The 24,989-nt window shown below is 46.3% G+C and overlaps 1 protein-coding gene across 1 annotated transcript in view; it reads left to right on the top strand.

Moving 5' to 3' along the window:
* Positions 1–24,645, top strand: part of LOC132808904 (histone-lysine N-methyltransferase SETD1A-like) — a gene marked incomplete at its 3' end in the record, with an annotated part of 54,060 nt that extends 29,415 nt beyond the window's left edge. Inside the window, exons 2-5 of the mRNA XM_060822322.1 lie at positions 17,709–18,013; positions 19,806–19,952; positions 20,085–20,183; positions 24,375–24,645. Coding sequence (XP_060678305.1) covers positions 19,815–19,952; positions 20,085–20,183; positions 24,375–24,645 — 508 coding nt within the window. The remainder of the gene's footprint in view (positions 1–17,708; positions 18,014–19,805; positions 19,953–20,084; positions 20,184–24,374) is intronic.
* Positions 24,646–24,989: the final 344 nt, after the last annotated feature.

The following is a 24,989-nucleotide window of genomic DNA, read 5'->3' as shown; positions in this document are numbered from 1 at the left end:
ACAGTGTAGAGAGACCCCGATAGAGAGAGAGAGAGAGAGAGAGCCCGGTAATATTTTTATATAATATAGTGTTACAGTGTGTAATATCACCGTACGGTGTGTTACAGTGTAGAGAGACCCCGATAGAGAGAGAGAGAGAGAGAGAGCCCGGTAATATTTATATATAATATAGTGTTACAGTGTGTAATATCACCGTACGGTGTGTTACAGTGTAGAGAGACCCCGATAGAGAGAGAGAGAGAGAGAGCCCGGTAATATTTATATATAATATAGTGTTACAGTGTGTAATATCACCGTACGGTGTGTTACAGTGTAGAGAGACCCCGATAGAGAGAGAGAGAGAGAGAGAGAGAGCCCGGTAATATTTATATATAATATAGTGTTACAGTGTGTAATATCACCGTACGGTGTGTTACAGTGTAGAGAGACCCCGATAGAGAGAGATAGAGAGAGAGAGAGCCCGGTAATATTTATATATAATATAGTGTTACAGTGTGTAATATCACCGTACGGTGTGTTACAGTGTAGAGAGACCCCGATAGAGAGAGAGAGAGAGAGAGAGAGCCCGGTAATATTTATATATAATATAGTGTTACAGTGTGTAATATCACCGTACGGTGTGTTACAGTGTAGAGAGACCCCGATAGAGAGAGAGAGAGAGAGCCCGGTAATATTTATATATAATATAGTGTTACAGTGTGTAATATCACCGTACGGTGTGTTACAGTGTAGAGAGACCCCGATAGAGAGAGAGAGAGAGAGAGAGAGCCCGGTAATATTTATATATAATATAGTGTTACAGTGTGTAATATCACCGTACGGTGTGTTACAGTGTAGAGAGACCCCGATAGAGAGAGAGAGAGAGAGAGCCCGGTAATATTTATATATAATATAGTGTTACAGTGTAGAGAGACCCCGATAGAGAGAGAGAGAGAGAGAGAGCCCGGTAATATTTATATATAATATAGTGTTACAGTGTGTAATATCACCGTACGGTGTGTTACAGTGTAGAGAGACCCCGATAGAGAGAGAGAGAGAGAGAGAGCCCGGTAATATTTATATATAATATAGTGTTACAGTGTGTAATATCACCGTACGGTGTGTTACAGTGTAGAGAGACCCCGATAGAGAGAGAGAGAGAGAGAGCCCGGTAATATTTATATATAATATAGTGTTACAGTGTGTAATATCACCGTACGGTGTGTTACAGTGTAGAGAGACCCCGATAGAGAGAGAGAGAGCCCGGTAATATTTATATATAATATAGTGTTACAGTGTGTAATATCACCGTACGGTGTGTTACAGTGTAGAGAGACCCCGATAGAGAGAGAGAGAGAGAGAGAGAGAGCCCGGTAATATTTATATATAATATAGTGTTACAGTGTGTAATATCACCGTACGGTGTGTTACAGTGTAGAGAGACCCCGATAGAGAGAGAGAGAGAGAGAGAGCCCGGTAATATTTATATATAATATAGTGTTACAGTGTGTAATATCACCGTACGGTGTGTTACAGTGTAGAGAGACCCCGATAGAGAGAGAGAGAGAGAGAGAGCCCGGTAATATTTATATATAATATAGTGTTACAGTGTGTAATATCACCGTACGGTGTGTTACAGTGTAGAGAGACCCCGATAGAGAGAGAGAGAGAGAGAGAGAGCCCGGTAATATTTATATATAATATAGTGTTACAGTGTGTAATATCACCGTACGGTGTGTTACAGTGTAGAGAGACCCCGATAGAGAGAGAGAGAGAGAGAGAGAGCCCGGTAATATTTATATATAATATAGTGTTACAGTGTGTAATATCACCGTACGGTGTGTTACAGTGTAGAGAGACCCCGATAGAGAGAGAGAGAGAGAGAGCCCGGTAATATTTATATATAATATAGTGTTACAGTGTGTAATATCACCGTACGGTGTGTTACAGTGTAGAGAGACCCCGATAGAGAGAGAGAGAGAGAGAGAGCCCGGTAATATTTATATATAATATAGTGTTACAGTGTGTAATATCACCGTACGGTGTGTTACAGTGTAGAGAGACCCCGATAGAGAGAGAGAGAGAGAGAGCCCGGTAATATTTATATATAATATAGTGTTACAGTGTGTAATATCACCGTACGGTGTGTTACAGTGTAGAGAGACCCCGATAGAGAGAGAGAGAGAGAGAGAGAGCCCGGTAATATTTATATATAATATAGTGTTACAGTGTGTAATATCACCGTACGGTGTGTTACAGTGTAGAGAGACCCCGATAGAGAGAGAGAGAGAGAGAGCCCGGTAATATTTATATATAATATAGTGTTACAGTGTGTAATATCACCGTACGGTGTGTTACAGTGTAGAGAGACCCCGATAGAGAGAGAGAGAGAGAGAGAGAGCCCGGTAATATTTATATATAATATAGTGTTACAGTGTGTAATATCACCGTACGGTGTGTTACAGTGTAGAGAGACCCCCGATAGAGAGAGAGAGAGAGAGAGAGAGCCCGGTAATATTTATATATAATATAGTGTTACAGTGTGTAATATCACCGTACGGTGTGTTACAGTGTAGAGAGACCCCGATAGAGAGAGAGAGAGAGAGAGCCCGGTAATATTTATATATAATATAGTGTTACAGTGTGTAATATCACCGTACGGTGTGTTACAGTGTAGAGAGACCCCGATAGAGAGAGAGAGAGAGAGAGCCCGGTAATATTTATATATAATATAGTGTTACAGTGTGTAATATCACCGTACGGTGTGTTACAGTGTAGAGAGACCCCGATAGAGAGAGAGAGAGAGAGAGAGAGCCCGGTAATATTTATATATAATATAGTGTTACAGTGTGTAATATCACCGTACGGTGTGTTACAGTGTAGAGAGACCCCGAGAGAGAGAGAGAGAGAGAGCCCGGTAATATTTATATATAATATAGTGTTACAGTGTGTAATATCACCGTACGGTGTGTTACAGTGTAGAGAGACCCCGATAGAGAGAGAGAGAGAGAGAGAGAGAGACCGGTAATATTTATATATAATATAGTGTTACAGTGTGTAATATCACCGTACGGTGTGTTACAGTGTAGAGAGACCCCCGATAGAGAGAGAGAGAGAGAGAGCCCGGTAATATTTATATATAATATAGTGTTACAGTGTGTAATATCACCGTACGGTGTGTTACAGTGTAGAGAGACCCCGATAGAGAGAGAGAGAGAGAGAGAGAGCCCGGTAATATTTATATATAATATAGTGTTACAGTGTGTAATATCACCGTACGGTGTGTTACAGTGTAGAGAGACCCCGATAGAGAGAGAGAGAGAGAGAGAGCCCGGTAATATTTATATATAATATAGTGTTACAGTGTGTAATATCTCCGTACGGTGTGTTACAGTGTAGAGAGACCCCGATAGAGAGAGAGAGAGAGAGAGCCCGGTAATATTTATATATAATATAGTGTTACAGTGTGTAATATCACCGTACGGTGTGTTACAGTGTAGAGAGACCCCGATAGAGAGAGAGAGAGAGAGAGAGCCCGGTAATATTTATATATAATATAGTGTTACAGTGTGTAATATCACCGTACGGTGTGTTACAGTGTAGAGAGACCCCGATAGAGAGAGAGAGAGAGAGAGCCCGGTAATATTTATATATAATATAGTGTTACAGTGTGTAATATCACCGTACGGTGTGTTACAGTGTAGAGAGACCCCGATAGAGAGAGAGAGAGAGAGAGAGAGCCCGGTAATATTTATATATAATATAGTGTTACAGTGTGTAATATCACCGTACGGTGTGTTACAGTGTAGAGAGACCCCGATAGAGAGAGAGAGCCCGGTAATATTTATATATAATATAGTGTTACAGTGTGTAATATCACCGTACGGTGTGTTACAGTGTAGAGAGACCCCGATAGAGAGAGAGAGAGAGAGAGAGCCCGGTAATATTTATATATAATATAGTGTTACAGTGTGTAATATCACCGTACGGTGTGTTACAGTGTAGAGAGACCCCGATAGAGAGAGAGAGAGAGAGAGCCCGGTAATATTTATATATAATATAGTGTTACAGTGTGTAATATCACCGTACGGTGTGTTACAGTGTAGAGAGACCCCGATAGAGAGAGAGAGAGAGAGAGAGCCCGGTAATATTTATATATAATATAGTGTTACAGTGTGTAATATCACCGTACGGTGTGTTACAGTGTAGAGAGACCCCGATAGAGAGAGAGAGAGAGAGAGAGAGAGCCCGGTAATATTTATATATAATATAGTGTTACAGTGTGTAATATCACCGTACGGTGTGTTACAGTGTAGAGAGACCCCGATAGAGAGAGAGAGAGAGAGAGCCCGGTAATATTTATATATAATATAGTGTTACAGTGTGTAATATCACCGTACGGTGTGTTACAGTGTAGAGAGACCCCGATAGAGAGAGAGAGAGAGAGAGAGAGCCCGGTAATATTTATATATAATATAGTGTTACAGTGTGTAATATCACCGTACGGTGTGTTACAGTGTAGAGAGACCCCGATAGAGAGAGAGAGAGGAGAGCCCGGTAATATTTATATATAATATAGTGTTACAGTGTGTAATATCACCGTACGGTGTGTTACAGTGTAGAGAGACCCCGATAGAGAGAGAGAGAGAGAGAGAGAGAGCCCGGTAATATTTATATATAATATAGTGTTACAGTGTGTAATATCACCGTACGGTGTGTTACAGTGTAGAGAGACCCCGATAGAGAGAGAGAGAGAGCCCGGTAATATTTATATATAATATAGTGTTACAGTGTGTAATATCACCGTACGGTGTGTTACAGTGTAGAGAGACCCCGAGAGAGAGAGAGAGCCCGGTAATATTTATATATAATATAGTGTTACAGTGTGTAATATCACCGTACGGTGTGTTACAGTGTAGAGAGACCCCGATAGAGAGAGAGAGAGAGAGAGCCCGGTAATATTTATATATAATATAGTGTTACAGTGTGTAATATCACCGTACGGTGTGTTACAGTGTAGAGAGACCCCGATAGAGAGAGAGAGAGAGAGAGCCCGGTAATATTTATATATAATATAGTGTTACAGTGTGTAATATCACCGTACGGTGTGTTACAGTGTAGAGAGACCCCGATAGAGAGAGAGAGAGAGAGAGAGAGCCCGGTAATATTTATATATAATATAGTGTTACAGTGTGTAATATCACCGTACGGTGTGTTACAGTGTAGAGAGACCCCGATAGAGAGAGAGAGAGAGAGAGAGAGCCCGGTAATATTTATATATAATATAGTGTTACAGTGTGTAATATCACCGTACGGTGTGTTACAGTGTAGAGAGACCCCGATAGAGAGAGAGAGAGAGAGAGCCCGGTAATATTTATATATAATATAGTGTTACAGTGTGTAATATCACCGTACGGTGTGTTACAGTGTAGAGAGACCCCGATAGAGAGAGAGAGAGAGAGAGCCCGGTAATATTTATATATAATATAGTGTTACAGTGTGTAATATCACCGTACGGTGTGTTACAGTGTAGAGAGACCCCGAGAGAGAGAGAGAGAGAGAGAGCCCGGTAATATTTATATATAATATAGTGTTACAGTGTGTAATATCACCGTACGGTGTGTTACAGTGTAGAGAGACCCCGATAGAGAGAGAGAGAGAGAGAGAGAGCCCGGTAATATTTATATATAATATAGTGTTACAGTGTGTAATATCACCGTACGGTGTGTTACAGTGTAGAGAGACCCCGATAGAGAGAGAGAGAGAGAGAGCCCGGTAATATTTATATATAATATAGTGTTACAGTGTGTAATATCACCGTACGGTGTGTTACAGTGTAGAGAGACCCCGATAGAGAGAGAGAGAGAGAGAGAGAGCCCGGTAATATTTATATATAATATAGTGTTACAGTGTGTAATATCACCGTACGGTGTGTTACAGTGTAGAGAGACCCCGATAGAGAGAGAGAGAGAGAGAGAGAGAGCCCGGTAATATTTATATATAATATAGTGTTACAGTGTGTAATATCACCGTACGGTGTGTTACAGTGTAGAGAGACCCCGATAGAGAGAGAGAGAGAGAGAGCCCGGTAATATTTATATATAATATAGTGTTACAGTGTGTAATATCACCGTACGGTGTGTTACAGTGTAGAGAGACCCCGATAGAGAGAGAGAGAGAGAGAGAGCCCGGTAATATTTATATATAATATAGTGTTACAGTGTGTAATATCACCGTACGGTGTGTTACAGTGTAGAGAGACCCCGATAGAGAGAGAGAGAGAGAGAGAGCCCGGTAATATTTATATATAATATAGTGTTACAGTGTGTAATATCACCGTACGGTGTGTTACAGTGTAGAGAGACCCCGATAGAGAGAGAGAGAGAGAGAGAGAGAGCCCGGTAATATTTATATATAATATAGTGTTACAGTGTGTAATATCACCGTACGGTGTGTTACAGTGTAGAGAGACCCCGATAGAGAGAGAGAGAGAGAGAGAGCCCGGTAATATTTATATATAATATAGTGTTACAGTGTGTAATATCACCGTACGGTGTGTTACAGTGTAGAGAGACCCCGATAGAGAGAGAGAGAGAGAGAGAGAGCCCGGTAATATTTATATATAATATAGTGTTACAGTGTGTAATATCACCGTACGGTGTGTTACAGTGTAGAGAGACCCCGATAGAGAGAGAGAGAGAGAGCCCGGTAATATTTATATATAATATAGTGTTACAGTGTGTAATATCACCGTACGGTGTGTTACAGTGTAGAGAGACCCCGATAGAGAGAGAGAGAGAGAGAGAGAGCCCGGTAATATTTATATATAATATAGTGTTACAGTGTGTAATATCACCGTACGGTGTGTTACAGTGTAGAGAGACCCCGATAGAGAGAGAGAGAGAGAGCCCGGTAATATTTATATATAATATAGTGTTACAGTGTGTAATATCACCGTACGGTGTGTTACAGTGTAGAGAGACCCCGATAGAGAGAGAGAGAGAGAGAGAGCCCGGTAATATTTATATATAATATAGTGTTACAGTGTGTAATATCACCGTACGGTGTGTTACAGTGTAGAGAGACCCCGATAGAGAGAGAGAGAGAGAGAGAGAGCCCGGTAATATTTATATATAATATAGTGTTACAGTGTGTAATATCACCGTACGGTGTGTTACAGTGTAGAGAGACCCCGATAGAGAGAGAGAGAGAGAGAGCCCGGTAATATTTATATATAATATAGTGTTACAGTGTGTAATATCACCGTACGGTGTGTTACAGTGTAGAGAGACCCCGATAGAGAGAGAGAGAGAGAGAGCCCGGTAATATTTATATATAATATAGTGTTACAGTGTGTAATATCACCGTACGGTGTGTTACAGTGTAGAGAGACCCCGATAGAGAGAGAGAGAGAGAGAGAGAGAGCCCGGTAATATTTATATATAATATAGTGTTACAGTGTGTAATATCACCGTACGGTGTGTTACAGTGTAGAGAGACCCCGATAGAGAGAGAGAGAGAGCCCGGTAATATTTATATATAATATAGTGTTACAGTGTGTAATATCACCGTACGGTGTGTTACAGTGTAGAGAGACCCCGATAGAGAGAGAGAGAGAGAGAGAGCCCGGTAATATTTATATATAATATAGTGTTACAGTGTGTAATATCACCGTACGGTGTGTTACAGTGTAGAGAGACCCCGATAGAGAGAGAGAGAGAGAGAGAGACCGGTAATATTTATATATAATATAGTGTTACAGTGTGTAATATCACCGTACGGTGTGTTACAGTGTAGAGAGACCCCGATAGAGAGAGAGAGAGAGAGAGAGCCCGGTAATATTTATATATAATATAGTGTTACAGTGTGTAATATCACCGTACGGTGTGTTACAGTGTAGAGAGACCCCGATAGAGAGAGAGAGAGAGCCCGGTAATATTTATATATAATATAGTGTTACAGTGTGTAATATCACCGTACGGTGTGTTACAGTGTAGAGAGACCCCGATAGAGAGAGAGAGAGAGAGAGAGAGCCCGGTAATATTTATATATAATATAGTGTTACAGTGTGTAATATCACCGTACGGTGTGTTACAGTGTAGAGAGACCCCGATAGAGAGAGAGAGAGAGAGAGCCCGGTAATATTTATATATAATATAGTGTTACAGTGTGTAATATCACCGTACGGTGTGTTACAGTGTAGAGAGACCCCGATAGAGAGAGAGAGAGAGAGAGAGCCCGGTAATATTTATATATAATATAGTGTTACAGTGTGTAATATCACCGTACGGTGTGTTACAGTGTAGAGAGACCCCGATAGAGAGAGAGAGAGAGAGAGCCCGGTAATATTTATATATAATATAGTGTTACAGTGTGTAATATCACCGTACGGTGTGTTACAGTGTAGAGAGACCCCGATAGAGAGAGAGAGAGAGAGAGCCCGGTAATATTTATATATAATATAGTGTTACAGTGTGTAATATCACCGTACGGTGTGTTACAGTGTAGAGAGACCCCGATAGAGAGAGAGAGAGAGAGAGAGCCCGGTAATATTTATATATAATATAGTGTTACAGTGTGTAATATCACCGTACGGTGTGTTACAGTGTAGAGAGACCCCGATAGAGAGAGAGAGAGAGAGAGCCCGGTAATATTTATATATAATATAGTGTTACAGTGTGTAATATCACCGTACGGTGTGTTACAGTGTAGAGAGACCCCGATAGAGAGAGAGAGAGAGCCCGGTAATATTTATATATAATATAGTGTTACAGTGTGTAATATCACCGTACGGTGTGTTACAGTGTAGAGAGACCCCGATAGAGAGAGAGAGAGAGAGAGAGAGCCCGGTAATATTTATATATAATATAGTGTTACAGTGTGTAATATCACCGTACGGTGTGTTACAGTGTAGAGAGACCCCGAGAGAGAGAGAGAGAGAGAGAGCCCGGTAATATTTATATATAATATAGTGTTACAGTGTGTAATATCACCGTACGGTGTGTTACAGTGTAGAGAGACCCCGATAGAGAGAGAGAGAGAGAGAGAGAGCCCGGTAATATTTATATATAATATAGTGTTACAGTGTGTAATATCACAGTACGGTGTGTTACTGTGTAGAGAGACCCCGATAGAGAGAGAGAGAGAGAGAGCCCGGTAATATTTATATATAATATAGTGTTACAGTGTGTAATATCACCGTACGGTGTGTTACAGTGTAGAGAGACCCCGATAGAGAGAGAGAGAGAGAGAGAGAGCCCGGTAATATTTATATATAATATAGTGTTACAGTGTGTAATATCACCGTTCGGTGTGTTACAGTGTAGAGAGACCCCGATAGAGAGAGAGAGAGAGAGAGAGCCCGGTAATATTTATATATAATATAGTGTTACAGTGTGTAATATCACCGTACGGTGTGTTACAGTGTAGAGAGACCCCGATAGAGAGAGAGAGAGAGAGAGCCCGGTAATATTTATATATAATATAGTGTTACAGTGTGTAATATCACCGTACGGTGTGTTACAGTGTAGAGAGACCCCGATAGAGAGAGAGAGAGAGAGAGCCCGGTAATATTTATATATAATATAGTGTTACAGTGTGTAATATCACCGTACGGTGTGTTACAGTGTAGAGAGACCCCGATAGAGAGAGAGAGAGAGAGAGACCGGTAATATTTATATATAATATAGTGTTACAGTGTGTAATATCACCGTACGGTGTGTTACAGTGTAGAGAGACCCGATAGAGAGAGAGAGAGAGAGAGAGAGCCCGGTAATATTTATATATAATATAGTGTTACAGTGTGTAATATCACCGTACGGTGTGTTACAGTGTAGAGAGACCCCGATAGAGAGAGAGAGAGAGCCCGGTAATATTTATATATAATATAGTGTTACAGTGTGTAATATCACCGTACGGTGTGTTACAGTGTAGAGAGACCCCGATAGAGAGAGAGAGAGAGAGGAGAGCCCGGTAATATTTATATATAATATAGTGTTACAGTGTGTAATATCACCGTACGGTGTGTTACAGTGTAGAGAGACCCCGATAGAGAGAGAGAGAGAGAGAGCCCGGTAATATTTATATATAATATAGTGTTACAGTGTGTAATATCACCGTACGGTGTGTTACAGTGTAGAGAGACCCCGATAGAGAGAGAGAGAGAGAGAGAGAGCCCGGTAATATTTATATATAATATAGTGTTACAGTGTGTAATATCACCGTACGGTGTGTTACAGTGTAGAGAGACCCCGATAGAGAGAGAGAGAGAGAGCCCGGTAATATTTATATATAATATAGTGTTACAGTGTGTAATATCACCGTACGGTGTGTTACAGTGTAGAGAGACCCCGATAGAGAGAGAGAGAGAGAGAGAGAGCCCGGTAATATTTATATATAATATAGTGTTACAGTGTGTAATATCACCGTACGGTGTGTTACAGTGTAGAGAGACCCCGATAGAGAGAGAGAGAGAGAGAGAGAGCCCGGTAATATTTATATATAATATAGTGTTACAGTGTGTAATATCACCGTACGGTGTGTTACAGTGTAGAGAGACCCCGATAGAGAGAGAGAGAGAGAGAGCCCGGTAATATTTATATATAATATAGTGTTACAGTGTGTAATATCACCGTACGGTGTGTTACAGTGTAGAGAGACCCCGAGAGAGAGAGAGAGCCCGGTAATATTTATATATAATATAGTGTTACAGTGTGTAATATCACCGTACGGTGTGTTACAGTGTAGAGAGACCCCGATAGAGAGAGAGAGAGAGAGACCGGTAATATTTATATATAATATAGTGTTACAGTGTGTAATATCACCGTACGGTGTGTTACAGTGTAGAGAGACCCCGATAGAGAGAGAGAGCCCGGTAATATTTATATATAATATAGTGTTACAGTGTGTAATATCACCGTACGGTGTGTTACAGTGTAGAGAGACCCCGATAGAGAGAGAGAGAGAGAGAGAGAGAGCCCGGTAATATTTATATATAATATAGTGTTACAGTGTGTAATATCACCGTACGGTGTGTTACAGTGTAGAGAGACCCCGATAGAGAGAGAGAGAGAGAGAGCCCGGTAATATTTATATATAATATAGTGTTACAGTGTGTAATATCACCGTACGGTGTGTTACAGTGTAGAGAGACCCCGATAGAGAGAGAGAGAGAGAGAGAGAGCCCGGTAATATTTATATATAATATAGTGTTACAGTGTGTAATATCACCGTACGGTGTGTTACAGTGTAGAGAGACCCCGATAGAGAGAGAGAGAGAGAGAGCCCGGTAATATTTATATATAATATAGTGTTACAGTGTGTAATATCACCGTACGGTGTGTTACAGTGTAGAGAGACCCCGATAGAGAGAGAGAGAGAGAGAGAGCCCGGTAATATTTATATATAATATAGTGTTACAGTGTGTAATATCACCGTACGGTGTGTTACAGTGTAGAGAGACCCCGATAGAGAGAGAGAGAGAGAGAGAGAGAGAGCCCGGTAATATTTATATATAATATAGTGTTACAGTGTGTAATATCACCGTACGGTGTGTTACAGTGTAGAGAGACCCCGATAGAGAGAGAGAGAGAGAGAGAGCCCGGTAATATTTATATATAATATAGTGTTACAGTGTGTAATATCACCGTACGGTGTGTTACAGTGTAGAGAGACCCCGATAGAGAGAGAGAGAGAGAGAGAGCCCGGTAATATTTATATATAATATAGTGTTACAGTGTGTAATATCACCGTACGGTGTGTTACAGTGTAGAGAGACCCCGATAGAGAGAGAGAGAGAGAGAGAGCCCGGTAATATTTATATATAATATAGTGTTACAGTGTGTAATATCACCGTACGGTGTGTTACAGTGTAGAGAGACCCCGATAGAGAGAGAGAGAGAGAGAGAGAGAGAGCCCGGTAATATTTATATATAATATAGTGTTACAGTGTGTAATATCACCGTACGGTGTGTTACAGTGTAGAGAGACCCCGATAGAGAGAGAGAGAGAGAGAGAGAGCCCGGTAATATTTATATATAATATAGTGTTACAGTGTGTAATATCACCGTACGGTGTGTTACAGTGTAGAGAGACCCCGATAGAGAGAGAGAGAGAGCCCGGTAATATTTATATATAATATAGTGTTACAGTGTGTAATATCACCGTACGGTGTGTTACAGTGTAGAGAGACCCCGATAGAGAGAGAGAGAGAGCCCGGTAATATTTATATATAATATAGTGTTACAGTGTGTAATATCACCGTACGGTGTGTTACAGTGTAGAGAGACCCCGATAGAGAGAGAGAGAGAGAGAGAGAGCCCGGTAATATTTATATATAATATAGTGTTACAGTGTGTAATATCACCGTACGGTGTGTTACAGTGTAGAGAGACCCCGATAGAGAGAGAGAGAGAGAGAGAGAGCCCGGTAATATTTATATATAATATAGTGTTACAGTGTGTAATATCACCGTACGGTGTGTTACAGTGTAGAGAGACCGCGATAGAGAGAGAGAGAGAGAGAGAGAGCCCGGTAATATTTATATATAATATAGTGTTACAGTGTGTAATATCACCGTACGGTGTGTTACAGTGTAGAGAGACCCCGATAGAGAGAGAGAGAGAGAGAGAGAGCCCGGTAATATTTATATATAATATAGTGTTACAGTGTGTAATATCACCGTACGGTGTGTTACAGTGTAGAGAGACCCCGATAGAGAGAGAGAGAGAGAGAGAGAGCCCGGTAATATTTATATATAATATAGTGTTACAGTGTGTAATATCACCGTACGGTGTGTTACAGTGTAGAGAGACCCCGATAGAGAGAGAGAGAGAGCCCGGTAATATTTATATATAATATAGTGTTACAGTGTGTAATATCACCGTACGGTGTGTTACAGTGTAGAGAGACCCCGATAGAGAGAGAGAGAGAGAGAGAGCCCGGTAATATTTATATATAATATAGTGTTACAGTGTGTAATATCACCGTACGGTGTGTTACAGTGTAGAGAGACCCCGATAGAGAGAGAGAGAGAGAGAGAGCCCGGTAATATTTATATATAATATAGTGTTACAGTGTGTAATATCACCGTACGGTGTGTTACAGTGTAGAGAGACCCCGATAGAGAGAGAGAGAGAGAGAGAGAGCCCGGTAATATTTATATATAATATAGTGTTACAGTGTGTAATATCACCGTACGGTGTGTTACAGTGTAGAGAGACCCCGATAGAGAGAGAGAGAGAGAGAGCCCGGTAATATTTATATATAATATAGTGTTACAGTGTGTAATATCACCGTACGGTGTGTTACAGTGTAGAGAGACCCCGATAGAGAGAGAGAGAGAGCCCGGTAATATTTATATATAATATAGTGTTACAGTGTGTAATATCACCGTACGGTGTGTTACAGTGTAGAGAGACCCCGATAGAGAGAGAGAGAGAGAGAGAGAGCCCGGTAATATTTATATATAATATAGTGTTACAGTGTGTAATATCACCGTACGGTGTGTTACAGTGTAGAGAGACCCCGATAGAGAGAGAGAGAGAGAGAGCCCGGTAATATTTATATATAATATAGTGTTACAGTGTGTAATATCACCGTACGGTGTGTTACAGTGTAGAGAGACCCCGATAGAGAGAGAGAGCCCGGTAATATTTATATATAATATAGTGTTACAGTGTGTAATATCACCGTACGGTGTGTTACAGTGTAGAGAGACCCCGATAGAGAGAGAGAGAGAGAGAGCCCGGTAATATTTATATATAATATAGTGTTACAGTGTGTAATATCACCGTACGGTGTGTTACAGTGTAGAGAGACCCCGATAGAGAGAGAGAGAGAGAGAGAGCCCGGTAATATTTATATATAATATAGTGTTACAGTGTGTAATATCACCGTACGGTGTGTTACAGTGTAGAGAGACCCCGATAGAGAGAGAGAGAGAGAGAGAGAGAGCCCGGTAATATTTATATATAATATAGTGTTACAGTGTGTAATATCACCGTACGGTGTGTTACAGTGTAGAGAGACCCCGATAGAGAGAGAGAGAGAGAGCCCGGTAATATTTATATATAATATAGTGTTACAGTGTGTAATATCACCGTACGGTGTGTTACAGTGTAGAGAGACCCCGATAGAGAGAGAGAGAGAGAGGGAGAGCCCGGTAATATTTATATATAATATAGTGTTACAGTGTGTAATATCACCGTACGGTGTGTTACAGTGTAGAGAGACCCCGATAGAGAGAGAGAGAGAGAGAGAGCCCGGTAATATTTATATATAATATAGTGTTACAGTGTGTAATATCACCGTACGGTGTGTTACAGTGTAGAGAGACCGCGATAGAGAGAGAGAGAGAGAGAGAGAGCCCGGTAATATTTATATATAATATAGTGTTACAGTGTGTAATATCACCGTACGGTGTGTTACAGTGTAGAGAGACCCCGATAGAGAGAGAGAGAGAGCCCGGTAATATTTATATATAATATAGTGTTACAGTGTGTAATATCACCGTACGGTGTGTTACAGTGTAGAGAGACCCCGATAGAGAGAGAGAGAGAGAGAGCCCGGTAATATTTATATATAATATAGTGTTACAGTGTGTAATATCACCGTACGGTGTGTTACAGTGTAGAGAGACCCCGATAGAGAGAGAGAGAGAGAGAGAGAGAGCCCGGTAATATTTATATATAATATAGTGTTACAGTGTGTAATATCACCGTACGGTGTGTTACAGTGTAGAGAGACCGCGATAGAGAGAGAGAGAGAGAGAGCCCGGTAATATTTATATATAATATAGTGTTACAGTGTGTAATATCACCGTACGGTGTGTTACAGTGTAGAGAGACCCCGATAGAGAGAGAGAGAGAGAGAGAGAGAGCCCGGTAATATTTATATATAATATAGTGTTACAGTGTGTAATATCACCGTACGGTGTGTTACAGTGTAGAGAGACCCCGATAGAGAGAGAGAGAGAGAGAGAGCCCGGTAATATTTATATATAATATAGTGTTACAGTGTGTAATATCACCGTACGGTGTGTTACAGTGTAGAGAGACCGCGATAGAGAGAGAGAGAGAGAGAGAGAGCCCGGTAATATTTATATATAATATAGTGTTACAGTGTGTAATATCACCGTACGGTGTGTTACAGTGTAGAGAGACCGCGATAGAGAGAGAGAGAGAGCCCGGTAATATTTATATATAATATAGTGTTACAGTGTGTAATATCACCGTACGGTGTGTTACAGTGTAGAGAGACCCCGATAGAGAGAGAGAGAGAGAGAGAGCCCGGTAATATTTATATATAATATAGTGTTACAGTGTGTAATATCACCGTACGGTGTGTTACAGTGTAGAGAGACCCCGATAGAGAGAGAGAGAGAGAGAGAGAGAGCCCGGTAATATTTATATATAATATAGTGTTACAGTGTGTAATATCACCGTACGGTGTGTTACAGTGTAGAGAGACCGCGATAGAGAGAGAGAGAGAGCCCGGTAATATTTATATATAATATAGTGTTACAGTGTGTAATATCACCGTACGGTGTGTTACAGTGTAGAGAGACCCCGATAGAGAGAGAGAGAGAGAGAGAGCCCGGTAATATTTATATATAATATAGTGTTACAGTGTGTAATATCACCGTACGGTGTGTTACAGTGTAGAGAGACCCCGATAGAGAGAGAGAGAGCCCGGTAATATTTATATATAATATAGTGTTACAGTGTGTAATATCACCGTACGGTGTGTTACAGTGTAGAGAGACCCCGATAGAGAGATAGAGAGAGAGAGCCCGGTAATATTTATATATAATATAGTGTTACAGTGTGTAATATCACCGTACGGTGTGTTACAGTGTAGAGAGACCGCGATAGAGAGAGAGAGAGAGCCCGGTAATATTTATATATAATATAGTGTTACAGTGTGTAATATCACCGTACGGTGTGTTACAGTGTAGAGAGACCCCGATAGAGAGAGAGAGAGAGAGAGAGCCCGGTAATATTTATATATAATATAGTGTTACAGTGTGTAATATCACCGTACGGTGTGTTACAGTGTAGAGAGACCCCGATAGAGAGAGAGAGAGCCCGGTAATATTTATATATAATATAGTGTTACAGTGTGTAATATCACCGTACGGTGTGTTACAGTGTAGAGAGACCCCGATAGAGAGAGAGAGAGAGAGCCCGGTAATATTTATATATAATATAGTGTTACAGTGTGTAATATCACCGTACGGTGTGTTACAGTGTAGAGAGACCCCGATAGAGAGAGAGAGAGAGAGAGCCCGGTAATATTTATATATAATATAGTGTTACAGTGTGTAATATCACCGTACGGTGTGTTACAGTGTAGAGAGACCCCGATAGAGAGAGAGAGAGAGAGAGAGCCCGGTAATATTTATATATAATATAGTGTTACAGTGTGTAATATCACCGTACGGTGTGTTACAGTGTAGAGAGACCCCGATAGAGAGAGAGAGAGAGAGAGAGAGCCCGGTAATATTTATATATAATATAGTGTTACAGTGTGTAATATCACCGTACGGTGTGTTACAGTGTAGAGAGACCCCGATAGAGAGAGAGAGAGAGAGCCCGGTAATATTTATATATAATATAGTGTTACAGTGTGTAATATCACCGTACGGTGTGTTACAGTGTAGAGAGACCCCGATAGAGAGAGAGAGAGAGAGGGAGAGCCCGGTAATATTTATATATAATATAGTGTTACAGTGTGTAATATCACCGTACGGTGTGTTACAGTGTAGAGAGACCCCGATAGAGAGAGAGAGCCCGGTAATATTTATATATAATATAGTGTTACAGTGTGTAATATCACCGTACGGTGTGTTACAGTGTAGAGAGACCCCGATAGAGAGAGAGAGAGAGAGAGAGAGCCCGGTAATATTTATATATAATATAGTGTTACAGTGTGTAATATCACCGTACGGTGTGTTACAGTGTAGAGAGACCCCGATAGAGAGAGAGAGAGAGAGAGAGAGAGCCCGGTAATATTTATATATAATATAGTGTTACAGTGTGTAATATCACCGTACGGTGTGTTACAGTGTAGAGAGACCCCGATAGAGAGAGAGAGAGAGAGAGAGAGAGAGCCCGGTAATATTTATATATAATATAGTGTTACAGTGTGTAATATCACCGTACGGTGTGTTACAGTGTAGAGAGACCCCGATAGAGAGAGAGAGAGCCCGGTAATATTTATATATAATATAGTGTTACAGTGTGTAATATCACCGTACGGTGTGTTACAGTGTAGAGAGACCCCGATAGAGAGAGAGAGCCCGGTAATATTTATATATAATATAGTGTTACAGTGTGTAATATCACCGTACGGTGTGTTACAGTGTAGAGAGACCCCGATAGAGAGAGAGAGAGAGAGAGAGAGCCCGGTAATATTTATATATAATATAGTGTTACAGTGTGTAATATCACCATACGGTGTGTTACAGTGTAGAGAGACCCCGATAGAGAGAGAGAGAGAGAGAGAGAGCCCGGTAATATTTATATATAATATAGTGTTACAGTGTGTAATATCACCGTACGGTGTGTTACAGTGTAGAGAGACCCCGATAGAGAGAGACAGATTGATAGATACTGGGGGAGAGTGAGCGAGGGAGACTTGGGGAGAGGTGCTCTCCCTCCCACTGTTTACCCCTGTTGCCTCCATTTCTCAGTGTGTATTCACCGTCCTCCCTGTCTCTGTGTTTCCAGGTTGGATAGCGAGCTGGTGAACTGACACAGGTGGGGCCTCTCCGTTCGAAACCGCCATCTTCCAACACTTGCTGGCTCCCTCGCCCTTCTCTCTGTGTGTTCCCGAAGCAGGCTGTGTCAGTGGGAGTAGGCCCGGCCACTCTCCCGATCCCCAGGGCCCACGCCGACAGCGAGTGACCCCACCGCGGTGACGAATGAGTGACGTCGGTCTGTCCCAATGTCGCTCCGAGACGGCCGGCCCCTGATCCAATTGGCTTCCCGCTCAGACACACTGAGCAGCGACGGCCCTGCGCCACCATTGAGGCGTGAGTGTCACCCTCCCGGATTGGGAGGGAGGGGGGGTGGGGACGCCGGAATGGAAGCTGGAGCGGGAGGTGCCTGTTGGGACACTTTGCCCACCCCCGGGGTACTAGGCCCGGAATGGAGCCTGGGCTCTCCCCGTGGGTGCAGCTAATGGGGTACTAGGCCCGGAATGGAGCCTGGGCTCTCCCCGTGGGTGCAGCTAATGGGGTACTAGGCCCGGAATGGAGCCTGGGCTCTCCCCGTGGGTGCAGCTAATGGGGTACTAGGCCCGGAATGGAGCCTGGGCCCTCCCCCTGGGTGCAGGTAATGGGGTACTAGGCCCGGAATGGAGCCTGGGCTCTCCCCGTGGGTGCAGCTAATGGGGTACTAGGCCCGGAATGGAGCCTGGGCTCTCCCCGTGGGTGCAGCTAATGGGGTACTAGGCCTGGAATGGAGCCTGGGCCCTCCCCCTGGGTGCAGGTAATGGGGTTCTAGGCCTGGAATGGAGCCAGGGCTCTCCCCGTGGGTGCAGCTAATGGGGTACTAGGCCCGGAATGGAGCCTGGGCTCTCCCCGTGGGTGCAGCTAATGGGGTACTAGGCCCGGAATGGAGCCTGGGCCCTCCCCGTGGGTGCAGCTAATGGGGTACTAGGCCTGGAATGGAGCCTGGGCTCTCCCCGTGGGTGCAGCTAATGGGGTACTAGGCCCGGAATGGAGCCTGGGCCCTCCCCGTGGGTGCAGCTAATGGGGTACTAGGCCTGGAATGGAGCCTGGGCCCTCCCCGTGGTTGCTAGGGGTACTAGGCCCGGATTGGAGCCAGGGCTCTCCCCGTGGGTGCAGCTAATGGGGTACTAGGCCCGGAATGGAGCCTGGGCCCTCCCTGTGGGTGCAGGTAATGGGGTACGAGGCCCGGAATGGAGCCTGGGCCCTCTCTGTGGGTGCAGGTAATGGGGTACGAGGCCCGGAATGGAGCGTGGGCCCCTCCCCAGGGCCTTCATTGTTGCATTCAGTCCCAACAATGAAAGTGTAACCTGCTGTCTTGGCCGAAGGCCCCAGGCTATATCTCATCCTAAACATCAGGAACAAGTCTCCATCCTCCCACCTCCCCCCCCCCCCCCGGCGTCGGGAGAGGGTGAAGGGGCTGGAGGGGGTTACAGAGATAGGGAGGGTGGTGTAGGGGGTTACAGGGATAGGGAGTGGGTGTAGGGGGGTTACAGAGATAGGGAGGGGGTGTAGGGGGGTTACAGGGATAGGGAGGTGGGGTTACAGGGATAGGGAGTGGGTGTAGGGGGGTTACAGAGATAGGGAGGGGGTGTAGGGGGGTTACAGGGATAGGGAGGTGGGTGTAGGGGGTTACAGGGATAGGGAGGTGGGTGTAGGGGGTTACAGGGATAGGGAGGGGGTGTAGGGGGTTACAGAGATAGGGAGGGGTGTAGGGGGGTTACAGGGGTAGGGAGGGGGGTGTAGGGGGGTTACAGAGATAGGGAGGGGTGTAGGGGGGTTACAGGGGTAGGGAGGGGGTGTAGGGGGGTTACAGGGGTAGGGAGGGGGTGTAGGGGGGTTACAGGGGTAGGGAGGGGTGTGTAGGGGGTTACAGGGGTAGGGAGGGGGGTGTAGGGGGGTTACAGGGATAGGGAGGGGGGGTGTAGGGGGGTTACAGGGATAGGGAGGGGGGTGCTTGGTGGGGAATCCGTCAACTGCTAACTGAAGGCTCTTTTTCCCATCCCCTCTCTCTCTCTCTCTCTCTGCTCCCTCCACTCTCTCTCTCTGTCTCGCATCTCCCACTCTCTCTCATATCCCCCCCCGCCCCCCCCAGCCCGCTAGGATGAACCAGGACAGCGGTGGGGAGTGTGCCAAGGGACCGGGCGCTCCGTGGCAGAATTACAAACTGGTGGCTGACCCCACCATTCGCCGTGTGCCTCAGAAGGTCTACCGCTACGATGGTGTCCACTTCAGTGTGCCGGTACGTGGGGCGGGCAACGGCGAGGGGGGTGGGGGGAGACTCTGGGCTGTGTGTCCGTCCCTCCGTCTGGCCCCTTCGCTCGGGCGGTATCATCTCTCTCTCTCTCTCTCTCTCTCTCTCCCCTCGCTCCAGGACGCTGGATTCCCGGCCATTCGGGACGTCAGGGACCCTCGACAGCGACGGATTTGGACCAAGCACCGAGACATCTCCCTCCCGGTCCCCAAGTTCAAGGTACCTGCTCCGCGTGGACCGTTCCCCCCTACCCCCCTCCAGTATATGTGTCCCACAGAGACATACAGCACGGAATCAGACCCTTCGGCCCAACCCATCCATGCTGACCAGATATCCCTAACCTAACCCAGTCCCCGTTTGCCAGCACTTGGCCCCTCTCCCTCTAACCCCTTCCTGTTCCCCTCCCCATCCCCCTTTTCAATGTTGGCATTGCCCCAGCCCCCACCCCTTCCTCTGGCAGCTCCTCCCACACACGCACCACCCTCTGGGGGGGAAAAGTTACCCCTTTTCAATCTTTCCCCTCTCCCCCTCTAGTTCTGGACTCTCCCCCACCCCACCCCAGGGGGAAACGACCTTGTCTATTTACCCTATCCATGTCCCCCCCTCATGATGTTATAACCCTCTATAAGGTCACCCCCTCAGTCTCTGACGATCCTGGGAAAACAGCCCCAGCCTCTCCCTGTAGCTCCAACTCTTTTCCGAACCCCTTCCCAACATCCTTCCTGTCGCGGGGAGATGGGAATCGCACACAGTATTCCAAACGTGGCCTCACCGACACAGCCGCGACCCGACCTCCCAGCTCCTGTCCTCAACACTCTGACAAGTGCTGACCAGGGTGGACAACGTTGAAAAAATTGCCCAGCCCCGACAGGCTGAATTGGAAGCACTCGCTTTCGGAGCGCCGCTCCTTCCTCAGGTCCCTGGGGAGGGAATGAGCTGCCCGTTCCTGGTGGGGATCGCTGTCTCCAAGAATGAGACCGATACCAACGAGGAGTCCGTGTGAGGTCTGGTGCTGGGATGAAACGTGTCGTTGTTTCGGTGCCTCCTCGCCTTGGGCCCCAAGGAGGTAAAATGGCGTCGATGTCTCTGGCACGTGGCGTCGCTCGGAGACCCTGTGCAGCCCGAGAGGTTTCGCTCGGACTTGAGCCTGAAAACGTTGGCGTGTTGGGGTGCAAATGTGATCCCCGCGAGCGTCCCGGGCGAAGAACCGCGGTGATGGTGTCGAGGTTGAGGACGATGCGTTGTGTGGCACGGGTGCCCGGAGATCGGCAGTCGCCGCGGATGTGGCTGTGGCCGCGGGAAGGGTGTCGTCGCGAGGAGTGTTCCCGGTTCGATGGGTGCCCCCTGTCCAATGGGTTTCCAGATGCCCTTTGACACAGCCAGGGACGTTCTCTCACAGATACCACGGGGTGTCCTGGTGTGTCGGATTTGTGTACCTTCAGAGCGCAGCGGAGTCCCCGACGCGGGAAATACCTGGGATGGGAGGCACGTCGGGAACTCTGGAGGGCTGGGTCCCAAGTCCTGATCCATGTGTTCAGTGACCAGAAGACCTAGGAGTGGAAGTGAGGCCATTTGGCCCATCGAGTCCACTCCGCCATTCAATCATGGCTGATGGGTATTTCAGCTCCACTCACCCGCATCCTCCCCTTAATTCCTCGCGACATCAAGAATTTATCAATCTCTGCCTTGAAGACGTTTAGCGTCCCGGCCCCCACTGCACTCTGCGGCAATGAATTCCACAGGCCCACCACCCTCTGGCTGAAGAAACGTCTCCGCGTTTCTGTTCGGAATTGACCCCCTCTAATTCTCAGGCTGTGTCCACGGGTCCTAGTCTCCCCGCCTAACGGAGACAATTTCTGAGCGTCCACCCTTCCCAAGCCCTGTCTTATCTTGTACGTCTCTATTAAATCTCCCCTTGATCTTCTAAACTCCAATGAATACAATCCCAGGATCCTCAGCCGTTCCTCGTATGTTAGACCTGCCATTCCAGGGATCATCCGGGCGTGAATCTCTGCTGGACATGTTCCAGTGTCCTTCCTGAGGTGTGGGGACCAAAGCTGGACACAGTACTGCAAATGGGGCCTAACCAGAGCTTTATAAAGTCTCAGGAGCACAGCGGTGCTTTTATATTCCAACCCTCTTGAGATAAGTGACAACATTGCATTCGCTTTCTCCATCACGGACTCAACCTGCATGGTTACCTTCAGAGAATCCTCGACTCCCAGATCCCTTTATACTTTGGCTTCACGAATTTTCTCACCGTTTAGAAAGTAGTCCATGCTTTTATTCTTTTTGCCAAAGTGCAAGACCTCGCATTTGCTCATATTGAATTCCATCCGCCATTTCCTGGACCACTCTCCCAACCTGTCCAGATCCTTCTGTAGCCTCCCCACTTCCTCAGAACTACCTGTCTGTCCACCGTCTCATCGGCGTGCCCTTTGGTCAGTTCTGGTGAGTTCCTGGCCGTTCGGTTGTTGGCACATTCCGTCCCGAACAACGATGGCTCCTCCTTTTGCCTGCTGGGTATACCGACGCCGTTGTGATGGGTTGTTTTTCTTGCTGGCCTGGCTGCGTTGTGACGAGCTGACAGTTTTTGTGAGGACGGCGGACTCTTCTGGCATTTCCTGACTGGTTTCTGGACGCTTGGGGCTCTGAATCACCGTCTCCTTCGGTCGCTGCGCTCCGAGTCTTTCTGACGACCTTCGCCTCCCGGAGTCGCCGGAGCTCCTTCCTGTCTGCCGGCGTCGGGGGACAGGAGCTGAGCGCTCAGCTGAGAGTTCAGCCTTGTCTGATTTCTCCCCCCACCTCGGCTGTGGTGCCAGGGGTAGGCCTGGGCACGGCTGGTGGAGGTGCCAAGTCTCTCCGGTTTCTGGGCGGGCCCCTGGGCGGGGTCTCGTGACTGCGCCGCCGCCCCTCGGTGCCTGAGCTGAGGGCGTGGGCTCTGGCCTCGGTCGAAGGGTTTGCGGCCGCAGAGTCTCCCAGTGGCCTTTAGCCGGCAGTGATGTGGAGGGGCCGGTGTTGGACTGGGATGGACCAGGTTAAAAGTCACGCAGTGCCAGGTTAAACTCCAACAAGTTTATTCGGAAGCAGTAGCTTTCGGAGCACTGCCCCTCTGTCAGCTAGCGAGCTTCTCTTGGACTGTAATCGGGTATTGTCTGACTTTTACCTCGGACCGATAAAGGAAAGCATACCAAACGCTGCCTTCACTATCCTATCCACCTGCAACTCCACTTTCAAGGAGCTATGAACCTGCACTCCAAGGTCTCTGTGTTCAGCAACACTCCCCAGGACCTGACCGTTAAGTCCTGCTAAGATTTGCTTTCCCAAAATGCAGCATTGATCTGAATTAAACTCCATCTGCCCCTTCTCAGCCCATCTGGTCCAGATCCTGTTGTAATCTGAGGGAACCCTCTTCGCTGTCCACTACACCCTCCAATTTTGGGGTCATCTGCAAACTTACTAACTGTACCTCTTATGCTCGCATCCAAATCATTTATGGAAATGACAAAAAGTAGAGGGCCCAGCACCGATCCTTGTGGCACTCCACTGGTCACAGGCCTCCAGTCTGAAAAACAACCCTCTACACCACCCTCTGTCTCCTACCTTTGAGCTAGTTCTGTATCCAATGGCTAGTTCTCCCTGTATTCCCTGAGATCTAACCTTGCTAACCAGTCTCCCACGGGGAACCTTGTCGAAAGCTTTACTGAAGTCCATATAGATCACATCTACCGCTCTGTCCTCATCAATCCTCTTTGTTACTTCCTCAAAAGCACTCACTCAAGTTTGTGGGACATGATTTGGAAAGTTAGTAGCCCCGACCATAACCACCCTATTATTCTTCCCGGTAAGTGAGATCCCGTTGGGGCAGAGAGAGGGAGGGGGTGCCCACAACGCGCGGGGTTCAGGGGGAGAGGGGAAAGACTGAAAAGGGGTAACTTTTTCCCCCAGAGGGTGGTGCGTGTGTGGGACGAGCTGCCAGAGGAAGGGGTGGGGGCTGGGGCAATGCCAACATTGAAAAGGGGGATGGGGAGGGGAACAGGAAGGGTTTAGAGGGAGAGGGGCCAAGGGCTGGCAAACGGGGGACTGGGTTAGGTTAGGGATATCCGGGTCAGCATGGACGGGGTGGGGCCGAAGGGTCTGCTTCCGTGCTGTAAATCTCGGCAGATTTGTTTCTCGATTTTCCCACTGACTATCGGGGGTGAGATGGTGGGGAGGGTGAGGGTGGGGAGGGAGGGGAGGGAGGAGGAGGTGGGGGGGGGAGGTGGTGCTTCAATCCAACCCCAGGAATGCCTTTCCTGAGTAACGCTGTCCCAGAAGGGGAGACGGGATGGGACGCTGGATTTGCCCCTGGCCCGCCCCTTCCCTTTGACACGTGCCAACCCTCCCCCTTTCCCCCCCACCCCCGCACAGTTCGACGAGTACTACGTGGGCTCTGTGCCACTAAAGGAGGTGACCTTCGCCCGGCTCAACGACAACGTGAAGGAGGCGTTCCTGGCGGAGATGTGCCGCAAATTCGGTGACATCGAGGAGATCGAGATCCTGTACAACCCCAAGACCCGCAAGCACCTGGGCCTGGCCAAGGTGGTCTTCACCAGCACCCGGGGTGCCAAGGAGACGGTCAAGAACCTGCACAACACCTCGGTGATGGGCAACGTCATCCACGCCCTACTGGACATCAAAGGTAGGGGGGAGAGGTGGGGGGGGGGCTCGGGGAGAGAATCTGGCTCCCTTCACAAAGGGGACTTTTACTGCGGAGAACAGGGAGACCGCTCCTGAGCCGGGCGCCAGCTGCTCTGTCACTTCCTCTCTGTCTCTCTCGGTCTGTCTCCCCGCCCTCACCCCCCGTCTCTCTCGCTCTGTCCCCGCCCCCACCCCCCGTCTCTCGCTCTGTCTCCCCGCCCCCCCGTCTCTCGCTCTGTCTCCCCACCCTGCCGTCTCTCTCGCTCTGTCACCCCGCCCCACCCCCCATCTCTCTCGCTCTGTCTCCCCGCCCCCCCGTCTCTCGCTCTGTCTCCCCACCCCCCA

Source organism: Hemiscyllium ocellatum, assembly GCF_020745735.1.
Source record: "Hemiscyllium ocellatum isolate sHemOce1 chromosome 41 unlocalized genomic scaffold, sHemOce1.pat.X.cur. SUPER_41_unloc_9, whole genome shotgun sequence".
Taxonomy (NCBI): domain Eukaryota; kingdom Metazoa; phylum Chordata; class Chondrichthyes; order Orectolobiformes; family Hemiscylliidae; genus Hemiscyllium; species Hemiscyllium ocellatum.
This window is presented reverse-complemented; position numbering and strand designations above follow the sequence as displayed.